Here is a 16,343-nt window from a genome sequence, read left to right as displayed (position 1 = left end):
CTCGGACCGAATCATGTCCATGCGACTCCCCCTTCAGAACAAGCGTCACATCACCCTCATCAGTGTCTATGCTCCAAGCCTCCAGGCGGAACCAGCAGAAAAGGACAAGTTCTACACCGACCTGCGCAACCTCATCCAACGCACCCCTACAGCCGACAAGGTTGTCATCCTGGGCGACTTCAACGCTCGTGTCGGCAAAGACAGAAACCTGGCCAGGAATCCTGGGCAAGCATGGCGTCGGCAAGTGCAACGACAATGGGCGCCTCCTGTTGGAGCTCTGCGCAGAACAGCGGCTTGTCATTACAAACACCCTTTTTCAGCAGAGGGACAGCCTTAAGACCACCTGGATGCATCCCCGATCCAAACACTGGCACCTCCTGGACTACATCCTGGTGCGAGAAAGTGACAAACAAGATGTGCTCCACACCGGGGTCATGCCTAGCGCGGAATGCCACACTGACCACCGGCTGGTTCGCTGCAAGCTCAACCTTCACTTCAAACCAAAGCCCAGGAACAATAAAGCCCCCAGAAAGAGGTTCAATGTTGGAAACCTGCAGTCAGACGAAGCGAGAGGAAACTTCCAGGCAAACCTCAAAGCAAAGCTCGACGATGCAACCCGCCTCACGGACCCGTCCCCTGAAACCCTCTGGGATCAGTTGAAGACTACCATACTGCAATCCACTGAAGAGGTACTGGGCTTCTCCTCCAGGAAAAACAAGGACTGGTTTGACGAAAACAGCCAGGAAATCCAGGAGCTGCTGGCAAAGAAGCGAGCTGCCCACCAGGCTCACCTTACAAAGCCGTCCTGTCCAGAGAAGAAACAAGCCTTCCGTCGCGCATGCAGCCATCTTCAGCGCAAACTCCGGGAGATCCAAAATGAGTGGTGGATTAGCCTCGCCAAACGAACCCAGCTCAGCGCGGACATTGGCGACTTCAGGGGTTTCTACGAGGCTCTAAAGGCTGTGTACGGCCCCTCACCCCAAGTCTAAACCCCGCTGCGCAGCTCAGACGGCAAAGTCCTCCTCAGCGACAAGATCTCCATCCTCAACCGATGGTCAGAACACTTCCAATCTCTTTTCAGTGCCAACCGCTCAGTCCAAGATTCCGCCCTGCTCCAGCTCCCTCAACAGCCCCTAAGGCTAGAGCTGGATGAGGTTCCCACCCTGGATGAGACATATAAGGCAATCGAACAACTGAAAAGTGGCAAAGCAGCAGGTATGGATGGAATCCCCCCAGAAGTCTGGAAGGCTGGCGGCAAAACTCTGCATGCCAAACTGCATGAGTTTTTCAAGCTTTGTTGGGACCAAGGTAAACTGCCTCAGGATCTTCGTGATGCCACCATCATCACCCTGTACAAAAACAAAGGCGAGAAATCAGACTGCTCAAACTACAGGGGAATCACGTTGCTCTCCATTGCAGGCAAAATCTTCGCTAGGATTCTACTAAATAGAATAATACCTAGTGTTGCCGAGAATATTCTCCCAGAATCACAGTGCGGCTTTCGCGCAAACAGAGGAACTACTGACATGGTCTTTGCCCTCAGACAGCTCCAAGAAAAATGCAGAGAACAAAACAAAGGACTCTACATCACCTTTGTTGACCTCACCAAAGCCTTCGACACCGTGAGCAGGAAAGGGCTTTGGCAAATACTAGAGCGCATCGGATGTCCCCCAAAGTTCCTCAACATGATTATCCAACTGCACGAAAACCAACAAGGTCGGGTCAGATACAGCAATGAGCTCTCTGAACCCTTCTCCATTAACAATGGCGTGAAGCAAGGCTGTGTTCTGGCACCAACCCTCTTTTCAATCTTCTTCAGCATGATGCTGAACCAAGCCATGAAAGACCCCAACAATGAAGACGCTGTTTACATCCGGTACCGCACGGATGGCAGTCTCTTCAATCTGAGGCGCCTGCAAGCTCACACCAAGACACAAGAGAAACTTGTCCGTGAACTACTCTTTGCAGACGATGCCGCTTTAGTTGCCCATTCAGAGCCAGCTCTTCAGCGCTTGACGTCCTGCTTTGCGGAAACTGCCAAAATATTTGGCCTGGAAGTCAGCCTGAAGAAAACCGAGGTCCTCCATCAGCCAGCTCCCCACCATGATTACCAGCCCCCCCACATCTCCATCGGGCACACAAAACTCAAAACGGTCAACCAGTTTACCTATCTCGGCTGCACCATTTCATCAGATGCAAGGATCGACAATGAGATAGACAACAGACTCGCCAAGGCAAATAGCGCCTTTGGAAGACTACACAAAAGAGTCTGGAAAAACAACCAACTGAAAAACCTCACAAAGATAAGCGTATACAGAGCCGTTGTCATACCCACACTCCTGTTCGGCTCCGAATCATGGGTCCTCTACCGGCACCACCTACGGCTCCTAGAACGCTTCCACCAGCGTTGTCTCCGCTCCATCCTCAACATCCATTGGAGCGCTTACATCCCTAACGTCGAAGTAATCGAGATGGCAGAGGTCGACAGCATCGAGTCCACGCTGCTGAAGATCCAGCTGCGCTGGATGGGTCACGTCTCCAGAATGGAGGACCATCGCCTTCCCAAGATCGTGTTATATGGCGAGCTCTCCACTGGCCACCGTGACAGAGGTGCACCAAAGAAAAGGTACAAGGACTGCCTAAAGAAATCTCTTGGTGCCTGCCACATTGACCACCGCCAGTGGGCTGATATCGCCTCAAACCGTGCATCTTGGCGCCTCACAGTTTGGCGGGCAGCAACCTCCTTTGAAGAAGACCGCAGAGCCTACCTCACTGACAAAAGGCAAAGGAGGAAAAACCCAACACCCAACCCCAACCAACCAATTTTCCCCTGCAACCGCTGCAATCGTGTCTGCCTGTCCCGCATCGGACTTGTCAGCCACAAACGAGCCTGCAGCTGACGTGGACTTTTTACCCCCTCCATAAATCTTCGTCCGCGAAGCCAAGCCAAAGAAGATACATTGGTGATAGGTCTGTACTATCACAAGTCTAAACTGAAATAGTTTGGACTTTAATACACACACATTTATACAGTTACAGTACAAGTCTGATTATCCAAAATGGTCGGGACCGGGTCCACTCCAGATAAGCATTTTTTTGGAGAATTGGTCATTTTAAAAGAAAAGCCCAGTAGCAACAACAAATCACTTCTAACAGTGGTTTAAAGAACAAGGGAAGGCTTCTTAAGCATTAAAATAATGTTCATTTCTCACCAAAAAATGTTGGCTGCCGCCGATCACCAACACCTCCCCACTGAGGCACCACTGCTGTCAGGAGCCTGATGTTCCCGCTGCCTCCGGCAGCCCGACATCCCCACTCCTGCTGGGAGCCTGACGTCCTCGCTGCTTCTGGGAGCTCAATGTCTCAGGTCAGTTCGGCTCCAAAAAAAATTCGGATAAATGAGGATTTCTGATTTGTTTCGGATAATCGGAGTTGTACTGTACATTTGTGCGGCTTTAAGCTTAGAGTTAAGTGAGAACTTCTATGTGATTAATAAAATATTTAATAGTGTTTATTTAAAACTATTATTTTGAATTTACCTCTCCCTAGCTAATCTTCCATTGCCGTTCCTGTGTTAGCACTAACAGGGATCAGTTAGTTCGTAACAAGGAGACAAAGATATATTGCCTGAGCCCTTCTTCAAGGGGAAAAAAAATCAAAAAGGCAGAAGCAGGATATGTCAGAAAGTCTCAGAATTCGAACAATGGGGGAGGAATCCAGGCCAACCAAAGGTGTTAATTGGATATGATAAGGGACTAGGTAGTTCCTTATCCAATCTGCAGGGGTCATCTACTGCATCCGGTGCTCCCACTGTAGTCTCCTCTACGTCAGAAGGACTGGATGCAGATTGGGAGATCACTTTATTGAGCACCTCATCTCTGTCCGCTCTGTTTTGTGTGGAGGAGGTGTGGCCTCCCCGCCTATTGCTGGTGGTCACGTGGCCTCCCCGCCTAATGCTGGTGGTCACGTGGCCTCCCCATCTGAAACTCATTCAGAAGTCACATAACCTTTCAGTACGTTGTGCACTTTTTGTTTCATTCAAAGTTACAAGTAGTCGATAAAAGTTACAGTTTTCAGGTGGAGTGTCTGTTAAGATTGGCCTCCAGCCGCTAGTTAGTGTACCCCTTGCCAGTGGCTAATTCAAATCACCCAGTGTCCTTATTGGCAAGAGTTCTGCCCCGTGGTTGATAGCCCTGGAGACTGCCAGGTTGTGACTGTAGACGTCGCTTGGAAGTGTCGCGGTGAGGTGCACACTGCCCTGAAGCTGTGATATTGTTATAAATCAAGTTGCTCTCAATCAATACTGACAGTAGAGCTAATGCTCCCAATGATCGGGGTCCTGGAGCATGCATACAGTGGTACTAGATATGCCTCCTCCAATCAGAACCCTGCTTATAATGTGCTATATCGACTGTATGAATTAATAATTGTGTTCTGTTTAACATTCTCCCATTTGTTCCCCATTACAATGATCCCACGCTCCTTTATTAATTGTGCGTGCATTTTCCCAGGCCCTTTTATTTGTGTCTTTTACTCCTGCTATGATTTTCCCATGTTCTTCTATTAATTGTTGTGTTAATAAAGTTACATTTGATTGCAAACTCGTGCCCAGACTCATCACTCTGTAAAGCCACTTTCTCAACAAAACAAATGGGGCTTCGAGCAGAGTTCAAAGAGATACGCCTGGACCCAAGTGGAGTTTTAGCCCTGTGGGAGTGGGAGACTAGTTTAACCATGTAAGAGACATGTGTGCTTGGGGGTCCTGTCGGGTGCGTGGGTTATCCTGTCCAGCGATAGCAGCAGGCGATCCACAAATAAGAAAGGGACCCTGGGGTCAGAGTATAAAATTCCCGGGTGGACCAATGACCATCAGGGATTCAGCAATTTGTTGGCACAGCTTACCAGCCACGCCACGTCAGTCGATCGGATTGACTGGTTGGACCCCACAGGCAGAAGATAGGGCACCATGTGGTCTCCTTCTGGAGGAGTTTGGGTTTCCTGGGACCAGGAAGAGTAGTGGGCAACCTCTATGGCTACTAATATCCCTATTGAGGTCCCAGTGCGATATCACATCAGAATTCGGCCAGCAGTGTGTTCAGCACACTGAACAGATAGGATCCATTGCCATCGAGCATAGGTTCATGCGGGATGCACTGGATGCTGCTAGGTTATGCACAAACCACATGGAAGTGGAATACACTGAAGCAGCCTGCGAGCTGATCAAAATGCGGCACCTTCAGGCAGCCTGTCGATCTGACTGGCAGGACGACCTGGTTAAGGTCCGAGCGATAGTTATGCGCGGGGAGGAGAGCTCTGCATGGTCGGGGAATGGGTATGTGTGGTTGGATGATAATGACCTCACTGAGGCTGAGTCCAATTGCGCATTTCCCCCCTCCCCACGACTGGGACCGGGATTCAAATCCTCCGCTGTCTGTACATTCTCCCCATGTCTGCATGGGTTTTACCCAGGAGCTCCGGTTTCCTCCCACCGTTCGAAACGTACTGAGGGTGTAAGTTAATTTGGTGTAAATTGGGCAGCATGGACCCGTGAGCCGAAATGGCCTAATACCATGCTGTATGTCTAAATTTTTTAAACAGAAAGCAGTCTTACGAATTAACAACAATTAGGAAGGATTTTTACAAATTTTACCTTATTGGGGACACATAAATATTTGGGAAAATTATACTAGAGTATTCATAGGCAAATTCCCAGATGGATGTCCCGTCTCTGAACACCTCCATCCCCTATTGGAAAGGTCTGATAGCCCTCTGCTCAACTCTCTAGTTTCCATCCATGAACACTCCCATCCACTTATCAGAACTTGTTCTCAATCAGAATAACTTCTCTTTTGACTCCACTCACTTCCTACCTACTCATCAGAAAAAACCATCCCTCCACTACTACCCTCGGCCTCCTTCCCCGGAACCCTTTTTGAATGCCATGGGCCAGCTGCCCTTGAATCCCAAGTGTTCTAATCTTCCAGATCAACCTGCCACGCAGGTCCTTGTCAAAGTTCATAGGTACAATATCTACTGTCCTGCCCTCAACCTTCTCAGTCACCTCTTTGAAGAACTCTATCAGATGCATGAGACATGCACCATTCCATGCTCATTACTTCCAATCCAATTGCAATGTTTACAGGCCATTTAAAGAGTTCATTGAGAAAAAAGGTTTAGAGGAATATGGGCCAAACACAGCCAAATGGGACTGGCTTATATAGACAACTTGGGTTTGGGCCAAAGGACCTGCTTCCATGCTGTAAATCTCTATGACTATCGGACTATGTTTCTAAGACATGGCAGACAGACACAGGAAGAACATGCAAAATCCTCACAGGTTTAGGCACTTTTGTGTATTGCACACAAAGAGATCAACTTACTTGAGCACGGGACAGTGACCACAGGAGAATGCGCATGAAAAATGTTTGGGTTTTTTTGCAGAGAATTCAGGGAATCAGTGAGGGGCAGTGGGTGCACAAGAGAGCAAAACACCCCAAGCCCACTGGACCATTGTGTGAAGTACAGCTCCTCACATCACCAGCCCTCACTGAAGAATGACAGCTGAGAGATGATGAAAGAAGGCAGCTGGTTCTCAACAGGAGCCATTTCAAGCCATTATCAGTGGATACAAAATGCTCATGTAATTTAAACTCCTTTTTCACCCAGAAACAAATATTAATATTTGCAAGCTACCTCAATTAATAATAAATCAGTGTTTTTTTATGCAATTGCACTCACAATTCAGCTGGAATTTTTGGACAATTTTGTTAGGGCCTTTTTCATTCACAATTTACATCCAATTTAAAATTCCAGAATTACAGATTATTAGGGTTTTCAAACTGCAGTATTATATTGTTGAACAATCGTAGAATGCTGTGCTTCTGTATTTATTTCAGATTCCTGCATGGATATTTTGCAATATGGAAAAATAGTAATGGTTTCATGATTTCTATATTAGGAAAATTTTTACCTCTGTAAACACTGTTCAAACAAATATTTCCCGATTCGACCGTTCAAGTATAGACTTGGCCTTCAACAGAAAAATTCTAGGCTGACACTTCATTGTAGTATGTAGGAATTTACATTATCAGAGGTTGTTTCTAGAGATGTTGAACTGAGGCCCATCACCCACTCTAAGGAAAGGCAGCAGAATTATCCCCGCAAAACGCTTCGGAAAATCCTGCAGGTGTGAAAGATTTTTTAAAAAGACTTTTCCTTTAGCACAAGGATCAATGCAGAAATACAAAGAGTCCCCTCCAGCACATTTTATTATAGAGTCAAAGAATTGTTAAGATATGGAAGAAGACCCTTCTGCCCATTGACATTTTGCCAGCTCCAAGTTCAACAATCCTATCATTTCTATTCCCCTGCATAGCCCTGCCTTTAATTTGCTTTTGAAGACACTGAATCCACCAAACTTAGAGACAGCGAATTCCAGATCAGGATTATTCTGAGAATAAAAATAGTTTTTCTCATCCCCCACTTGTATCTATGCTCAAAATGTTAAATCTCCTGCTCTCTGCCTTATAAATGGAAACTACACCCGACAGTTCTCCCAACTTGACCCACCATGATCTTGTACATATCTCTCAAATCTCTTCTGAAACTTTATTCCCAGAAGAACAGAACAGGTCTTACCTGACAATTGAAATCTTAGCTTCATAGCATTGAAGAGGGAGCAGAAGCCAAAAGAAGATAGAGCAAGTGCCTCAGGATTTAATTTAGATGAAGGAGTATCCTTCCCAAGAGTAGGTTCAGTAGCAATCCTGCACCTTTGTATTTACAGTATCTTGAATACTGTAATTCTAACATTGGCATACACCATATCCACATTTGAATAGAATATAGAACACTACAGCACAGAACAAGACCTTCGGCTCTTGATGATGTGCCAACCTATATATTCCTACCAAAACAGATATCTAATCCCTTCCTACTTCGTAACCCTTGTAACAATATTAATATTTGGGGAGAATTTATAAGATTTGGAGTAGGTCACATACATTCACACATTTCAAAACAGATCTTATTTGAAAGAGAATTTACATTGCAGGATCTCTTGGAGAATGTAAGCACCGTTTTACAAGTAGGTGTTAATTGCATAAAATGCTTGACCATTGTCTTGTTGGAGTCATGCTGTCTATCAGTACCCTTTCTGCAAAGTGCTCACAGAAAGGTCAATTCTGGATTTTGTTTACCTAAGATAACAACTTGAGAAGAAGAACTCCTGTTGTTTGCTGGAGAAGGTGGAGTCACTTGCTTTCTTTGGAGTTTCAGTTGGAAGAGAGAGATAGTTGGGTTAACAGCTCAGTCAGTCAGTCAGCGTGTGGGACACTGGCAAGTAACTGAAAAGTGCAATCCAGGAAAAACTGTTTGAAACTGATGAAAGCAAGTTCCAGAGCACTAGATGTCTGGAAGTGCTATCTGTCTGATGTTTCTCTTGAAATAGAGGAAGGAATGGAACTCTGTGGTAGCTTGAAGAGGTTACCATCTAGAAGACCCTGATGGGGCAAGTTTTATCAGTGAGACCCTGAGGTGACTAGTGGTGGAACCAACCTCAATTGTGGAAATCCTGGAGCGACAAATATCTCTCTCTGCAAACCCTACAAGAACCTTGCTGAGCGATAAACATTTACCTTTCAAGCACAAAGCCTGGTGAACTTTATACATGTTAAATTCTGGGCACAGTATGGGGATTGCCTGCAACCAGAGAACTTGGAAGAAGGAGAAGTGAGATTGAACTGTGAACCAAAGAACTTTTCTTGAATTTACACTCACATTACATACACGTGCGCTTAGAATTAGAAGGGGGAAATTTGGGTTAGTATAGAGTATAGTATAAGAATAGAGTTAAGTTAAAGTTTGATTCCATCTTCATGTTTGAAGCTGATTAAAAATAACTTTTGTTTTGAAAGCCACTTGTCTTGGTGAATGTCTATTGCTGCTGGGTTTTGGGGTCCTTTGGGCTCGTAACACCCTCTATTTTTCTTTTCTCCGTGAGTCTTTTAAATGGTCCATCCACCACCAACCCTGGCAAGGCATTCAAGTCTCCTACATCTTTCTGCATAAAAAACTTACCCCTGATGTCTCCACTTAATTTTTCTCCCTTCACTTTGCAGCGATATCCCCTAGTGTTTGCTATTCCTGCTATGGGAAAAAGGCGCTGGCTGTCCACCTGGACCTCAGGATCTTGTAGACCTCTATTTAGTCTCCTCTCATCCTTCTAAGCTTCATAGAGACAAGTCCCAGCTCTGTCAACCTTGCCTCAGAAGACATTTTCCAATCCAGGTAACATCCTGGCAAATCCCTTCCATGGTTTCCACATCCTTCCTATAATGAGGTGACCAGAACTGAACACAATTCACTTGAAGTGTGGTCTCACCAGAGATTTATCGAGGTGCAACATAGAGTTTCAAGACATTGAAATCTTTAAGCATTTTGCCCTGATGAAAATGTAAGCAGGTTGCAATTTAAATGAACAGACTGTTCACCATTCTTCTGGAAGAAGTGAGACAGACTCTCCATGATCTTTCCGAATGCACACTCCTGCATCACTGATGCTCTGTGCTGTCCTCTTTGTGAATGTAATTGATTCAGCCAGAGACTGGGAAAGGCCTGCATGAGGGCAGTGTCTGTGAATGGCTGAGCATGGTTAGAATCATGTTGTACTTCAGGCTGAGAGTTGGATTCGATTGTGATTCATTTAAAGTATCCTGTCAGGGCACCATCACTGTGTGGGGACAGAATCTGCTCCACGCCCAGCTCCACCCCAAATCACAAGAGGTTCAGGTGAGAACACAGGACATCTTTCCAGAAGTGTTGTAATCCACCAACCTTTGGTAGTCCCTCTAGCTCAGTGCCACGTTGTGAGCTGCTGCCGGAAGATCTTCTCTTTTCATGCTCTACAACCACTCTACTCCTCTGTAATTCTGTACTGCTGTGCTGTGTCTTACTTGTGCCACTGTGTATGAGATGTCTAACTGGTCAGCGTACTAACTTTGTCGTACTAATCTTTAGGTTCAGGTGAGATTAGAAATCAGAGGGCACGGGCTAAGGGTGAGATGTTTAAAGGGAACATCGGGGGAATATCTTCACAAGGAGAGTGGTAAGAGTGTGGAACGAGCTGCCAACTGAGGTGGTGACTGTGGGCTCGATTTTGACAGCTACCTAAATAGGGGAGGTATGAAGGGCTACAGTCCGGATGCAGGTGAATGAGACTAGGCACAAACTGGATGGGCTAAAGGGCTTGTTTCTGTGCAGTGGGGTTCGAAGTTTCCCACTCCTTTTCTACTCCATCCCAGACTTGTACGTACAGCAGTACTTTAGCCACCATCCACTGACCATCAACTTCAAAGAGTTTTGGGTCTATTTTCCCCAAACTCCATTCTTCTCTCTAAATGTAAACATGAGACTTGAAATTTTACTGCGTGTTCCCTTAAAAGATTGTAAAATTCAACAGGATTGTCAAACATCTGGAAACGTCAGCCTGTCTCATGTGGTGACTTGTTACTGCAGCTCCAAGCACCTAGACACACACACATAACCAGCCCAGCACTCTTCCGGTTACTGCAGTGTTTCCTACACCATAGCCCTGATTCCATGATTCCTGGGGGCAGGGAGGTTGGCTCCCAGGTATTTCTTAAATGTCTAAAATGACCCTAAGTTTACCAATTCAGCTCGATCCACACTCCCACCACTCTCTGTTTGAAGAAGTTCCCTATAACGTTGCCTTTAAACTTTTCCCTTTTCACCCTTAACCTATGCCCTCTAGATTTTACCTTTCCTAACTTCAGTGGAAAAAACCTGCTTGTATTTGCTCTATCTGTACCCATGATAATTTTGTATACATGTACCAAGATTAGGCGACAAAGTTAGTACGCTGACCAGTTAGACATCTCATACACGGTGGCACAAGTAAGACACAGCACAGCAGTACAGAATTACAGAGGAGTAGAGTGGTTGTAGAGCATGAAAAGAGAAGATCTTCTGGCGGCAACTCACAACGTGGCACTGAGCTAGAGGGACTACCAAAGGTTGGTGGATTACAACACTTCTGGAAAGATGTCCTGTGTTCAGGGGCGACAAGGAGGCTGGAAGAAACTCTCAGGAATTTCCCCAGTTTATGCAGAAGGTTGGAGAAGCCTACAATGAAGGCAAGTGCCCTTGGCAGGTCGACCTACTCCTGATGGAGTAGGAGATGAACTCCAGACTTCTGATCTTGTCTTGACATGGCAGAATGTCATCTTCTATGGATTGGGGATGGCTTGCTTCCATATTCTGCTTCTCTGGGCTCACCAGTGAATCAACGTGGAAACAACAGACTCTTCCACTGAAGGGGTAAGAGGTATCTGAGACAGATCGGGTAGGTGGTGTATTCCTGGCACTTACGCAGATTTTCTTTGTGCTCTCTGTTCATGGTCTCGAGGAGCTCAGCACCATCCCAGACACTCATTCTCCACTTAGTGACCATGGGCCAAAGGCAATGCTTCCTCGTGTAATTTTTTTGAATTGGCCTGGTTGCTGACTTCCTCCCACTAAAAAGCTCAGAAAAGCCCCAAGCATATTTTTCCCTTGTCATTTCAAAATACACGAAGAGTGCAAGTCAATTTGGTGCGATTGGGTGGCATGGGCTGAAAGTTAATAGCAGGATTCTTGGTCATGTGGAAGAACAGAGGGACCTGAGGGGGTCCATGTCCACAGATCCCTGAAAGTTGCTTCACAGGTAGACAGGATAGTTAAGTAAGCTTATGGGATGTTAGCTTTCATAAGTCGAGGGATTGAGTTTAAGAGCTGCTAGGTAATGATGCAGTTCTGCAAAACTCTGGTTACACCACACTTGGAGTGTTCAGTTCTGGTCACCTCATTATAGGAAAGATGTGGAAGTGTTGGAAAGGGTGCAGAGGAGATTTACCAGGATGATGCCTGGTTTAGAGAGTATGCATTCTAAGCAGAGATGAAGGGAACTAGGGCTTTACTCTTTGAAGAGAAGGAGGATAGGAGGAGATATGATGGAGGTATTAAGAGGAAGAGACAGAATGGAGAGCCAGCACCTCCTTCCCAGGACACCACTGCTCAATACAAGAGGGCATGGCTTAAAGGTAATGGGTGGGAAGTTCAAGGGAGATTTTGGAGCAGGCTTTTACCCAGAGAGTAGTTGGTGCATGGAATGCACTACCTGGGTCAGTGGTGGAGGCAGGTCCATTAGTGAATTTCAAGAGGCTACCTGACAAGCAGATGGAGGAATTTAAAGTGGAAGGTTGTGTTGGCGGCAGTTCTACAGGTCAGCATAACACTGTGGCTGAAGGGCCTGTATTGTACTGTTGTATGTTCTAAAAAAAATTAAATTTTGTTATCTGCATGAAAATTAGCAGTTCTAGATAATTTTCTAAAAATTGACTGCTTTTCAAAACTATTTTATGTATTGACTGGAAATGACTTTGCAGTATGCGGAATAGCTTTATATAACTTTTTTGGTGTTATACAGCACAAAGCAGGCCCTTTGCCGACCTCATCCATGCCAACCAAGTTGGCATTCTGGGCTCGTCCCATTTGGCCAATATCCTTCAAAATCAGTGGTTCTCAGCCTCCCCCCCCCCCCCCACTAACTACCTAACGCAGTCCCCAGCGCACCTATGGCACAGTACGTGAGTGAAGAAAAAAAGGTTGCAAAGCACTGTTCTAAACCTTTCCTTTCCATGTACCTGTCTTATTGTTACCCACTTCTATATCTTCCTCTGGCTGTAGCGTCACTAGGGTTGGTGTCACCCAGTGAAGTTATTCATGGTGTCACCCCCTCTCCATGTACCTCCACCGGTACCAGACCCTACAGAATCCTTAGTGATGTTTCTGTCCTAATGTTTACTCATCAATCCACCGAATGTAAAAGATAAACAACTCGCAAAATTTAAAATTGCACCTTTAAATTACAATATCATACTGGAGCAGCAACGAGAACAACAGCGTGTGCTTGTGGGGGGGGGGGACCATGTGATTTGAAGTCATTGTAATTGGGTTATAATGTCAGCTCTGAGGGAGCAAGGTTCAAAAAGTAAATGTAGCACAGTTTTAGGTGTATTGACAGCTACCTAAATGGGGGAGGTAAGAAGGGCTACAGTCCGGATGCAAATGAATGGGACTAGGCACAAACCGGATGGGCTAAAGGGCTTGTCTCTGTGCAGTGGGGTTCGAAGTTTCCCACTCCTTTTCTGGGGATAATGTTTTGGGTGTTATAACGACCTCCAGGGATATTTTTATTTTTAAAAATTTAATAGACCGTCATTGTGGTGTCACCCCCCCCCCCTCTGATGGGGTGAGTCCGGGTCTGCACCCCCGGACCCTCCCTCGTTCTTGGTCATGGACCACCCTCTGGGTGAATAGGTTGCCCCCGGATTCTCTCACCTTAAAACCCTGGACCACCCTCTGGGTGAATAGGTTCTCACCTTAAAACCCGTCCTCCTAATCTGTAGTAATGTCACTCCCCCCCCCCCCCCCCCCCAATTCCAGGTTCCCTCGGGTCGCTGGCGAGATCGTCCCTAAATTATGTTGCAAAATGCTGCCAGACGAGTCTTGGCTCCGAAACGGCTCGTTTAAAGTCATTTCAGGGTTTGTTTCCCCCCCCCCCCCCCCACAATCTTTTTCTTCCCTCTCATTGCAATTGAGAACAAAATGCTCGGTGGCAGATTTTGCTGCAGTCGATACCATTGCAGTCCTGAAAGGGTTGAGGTGCCCACAATAAAGAATTCCCTTCTCGAGTTGGAAAATCCTTGATTCCACCCCCCCCCCCCCCTCTAAATTCTAATCGAATTCTCCGCTTCATCGACTTCCCACCCTCTCTGCTGACAGAGCAAAATCCTCCAGAATTGGCCTCAACCTGCATCCGATGCTGGGGATTGGGGGGGGGTTCATCTTGCATTACAATGAAAGACAGACTTGTTGAATCTTAATCCCATCCAGTGCTGCAATAATAAATATTCTTGGCCCGCACAACTTCAAAAGGTGTGTTGGGGGGGGGGGGGGGGGGGGACTGAAAAGGCTGAAATGATCTTACAGCAGTTGCAGGGGCGACATGGGCAAGAAGCTGCCTTCTGGGATCCGACTGAAGCCAGACTTCACAAATGACCTGCAAGCAAAAGAAGGCAATTAACGGAGCAGAATGGGGAGTCCTTCCAGCCGCCGACTTTGGCGACAAGTGAGGGCTCAGCAGCGATCTCCCTGCAGCCGACGCGTGTCTTGGTGTTCGTGCAGCCTTTCAGCTTCCCTCGCCGGGGTCGGTACTTACAAGGAGACGATGCCGGCCGGGAGACCGTGGGGGATGGATCTTCTGCTTTCACACAAGGCGTTATCCTTGGAGCAAGTGCACCCCGCGGGACATCTCACCGCTTTCTTGGCGTCCACTGCCAGCAGGAGGGAGATGATCCAGAGCAGACAGGAACAGCGCCTTGCCTTTCCCATTCTTCGGGGCGGTCGCTCCGAGATCTCCCAGCCTCCGGACTGCGCTGCCTGTCTGTCTGCACTGTGTGACTGCAGCGGGGTCCTGCCCGCCGCGGGGTCTCCTTCCACTCCAGCAGCGGCCGGGCAGCGGGGGCGACGCTGGAGGACGAGCCTCCGACTTTGGGGGGAAAGGGGGGTTCCCACCTCCACGCCCCGATTGGGGGGAGGGGGGCGGCTTTTCACCTTGTTTTCTTTTTGCAATGTCCACTTTCAGGGTGGACCCTTCGCCCCGAAATGGAACAGGCTGCTCCTCCGGGGAGCGAAATTCAAAGCAAGCCTCCGGGCCCCAGATCCGATCGGGGGCGGCCGGTCGGGCTCGTCCACTTCCCCGAAGGCTGGATGGCACCTTCTGGGGAACAAGCCACGAGTGGACCTGGGGCACGAAACGCTCCGGGACCTTCACACGCCGATGTGGGGGGGGGGGGGGGGGGACGTGCTGGCAAAGGCAGGGGGAGATGGATGGGGGACGGCAGAGGTGGAGAGCTGAGAGAGTAGAGCAGGTGAGTGGAAACCATGAAGATAGACTTCGGCCCAAGGCCAGCAAGTATGATTATACTTGCCTCTATGATTATACGTCGTTCAATAACACTTCCAGATGTCTCTTAAATGTTCCTCCTGTCCCTGCCATCCGTGGCAACTCACTCAACATCATCTAAAACAGCTATCGTTGAGATCCCATTTAAATGTTCCTCCTGTCCCTGCCATCCGTGACAACTCACTCAACATCATCTAAAACAGTTATCATTGAGATCCCATTAAATGTTCCTCCTGTCCCTGCCATCCGTGGCAACTCACTCAACATCATCTAAAACAGCTATCGTTGAGATCCCATTTAAATGTTCCTCCTGTCCCTGCCATCCGTGACAACTCACTCAACATCATCTAAAACAGTTATCATTGAGATCCCATTAAATGTTCCTCCTGTCCCTGCCATCCGTGGCAACTCACTCAACATCATCTAAAACAGCTATCGTTGAGATCCCATTTAAATGTTCCTCCTGTCCCTGCCATCCGTGACAACTCACTCAACATCATCTAAAACAGTTATCATTGAGATCCCATTAAATGTTCCTCCTGTCCCTGCCATCCGTGGCAACTCACTCCACATCATCTAAAACAGTTATCGTTGAGATCCCATTTAAATGTTCCTCCTGTCCCTGCCATCCGTGGCAACGCACTCCACATCATCTAAAACAGTTATCGTTGAGATCCCATTAAATGTTCCTCCTGTCCCTGCCATCCGTGGCAACTCACGCCACATCATCTAAAACAGTTATCGTTGAGATCCCATTAAATGTTCCTCCTGTCCCTGCCATCCGTGGCAACTCACTCCACATCATCTAAAACAGTTATCGTTCAGATCCCATTTAAATGTTCCTCCTGTCCCTGCCATCCGTGGCAACTCACTCCACATCATCTAAAACAGTTATCGTTCAGATCCCATTTAAATGTTCCTCCTGTCCCTGCCATCCGTGGCAACTCACTCCACATCATCTAAAACAGTTATCGTTCAGATCCCATTAAATGTTCCTCCTGTCCCTGCCATCCGTGACAACTCACTCCACATCATCTAAAACAGTTATCGTTCAGATCCCATTAAATGTTCCTCCTGTCCCTGCCATCCGTGGCAACTCACGCCACATCATCTAAAACAGTTAATGTTGAGATCCCATTTAAATGTTCCTCCTGTCCCTGCCATCGTAGCAACTCACTCCACATCATCTAAAACAGTTATCGTTGAGATCCCATTAAATGTTCCTCCTGTCCCTGCCATCCGTGGCAACTCACTCCACATCATCTAAAACAGTTATCGTTGAGATCCCATTAAATGTTCCTCCTGTCCCTGCCATCCG

At 47.1% G+C, this 16,343-nt stretch overlaps 1 protein-coding gene across 2 annotated transcripts in view; it reads right to left on the bottom strand.

Moving 5' to 3' along the window:
- Positions 1–14,853, bottom strand: part of LOC138755816 (leucine-rich glioma-inactivated protein 1-like) — a 41,696-nt gene extending 26,843 nt beyond the window's left edge. For both annotated transcript variants that reach the window (XM_069922493.1, XM_069922494.1), the window contains exons 1-2: positions 14,279–14,853; positions 14,048–14,119 (exon numbers count right to left, since the gene is read on the bottom strand). In XM_069922493.1, the coding sequence (XP_069778594.1) occupies positions 14,048–14,119; positions 14,279–14,451 (245 nt within the window). In that variant the 5' untranslated portion in view covers positions 14,452–14,853. The remainder of the gene's footprint in view (positions 1–14,047; positions 14,120–14,278) is intronic.
- Between the last annotated feature and the right edge of the window lie 1,490 nt (positions 14,854–16,343).

This window comes from Narcine bancroftii, chromosome 2, assembly GCF_036971445.1.
Source record: "Narcine bancroftii isolate sNarBan1 chromosome 2, sNarBan1.hap1, whole genome shotgun sequence".
Lineage (NCBI taxonomy): Eukaryota > Metazoa > Chordata > Chondrichthyes > Torpediniformes > Narcinidae > Narcine > Narcine bancroftii.
Note: the sequence above shows the minus strand (reverse complement) of the source record. Positions and strands in the feature narration are given on the sequence as shown.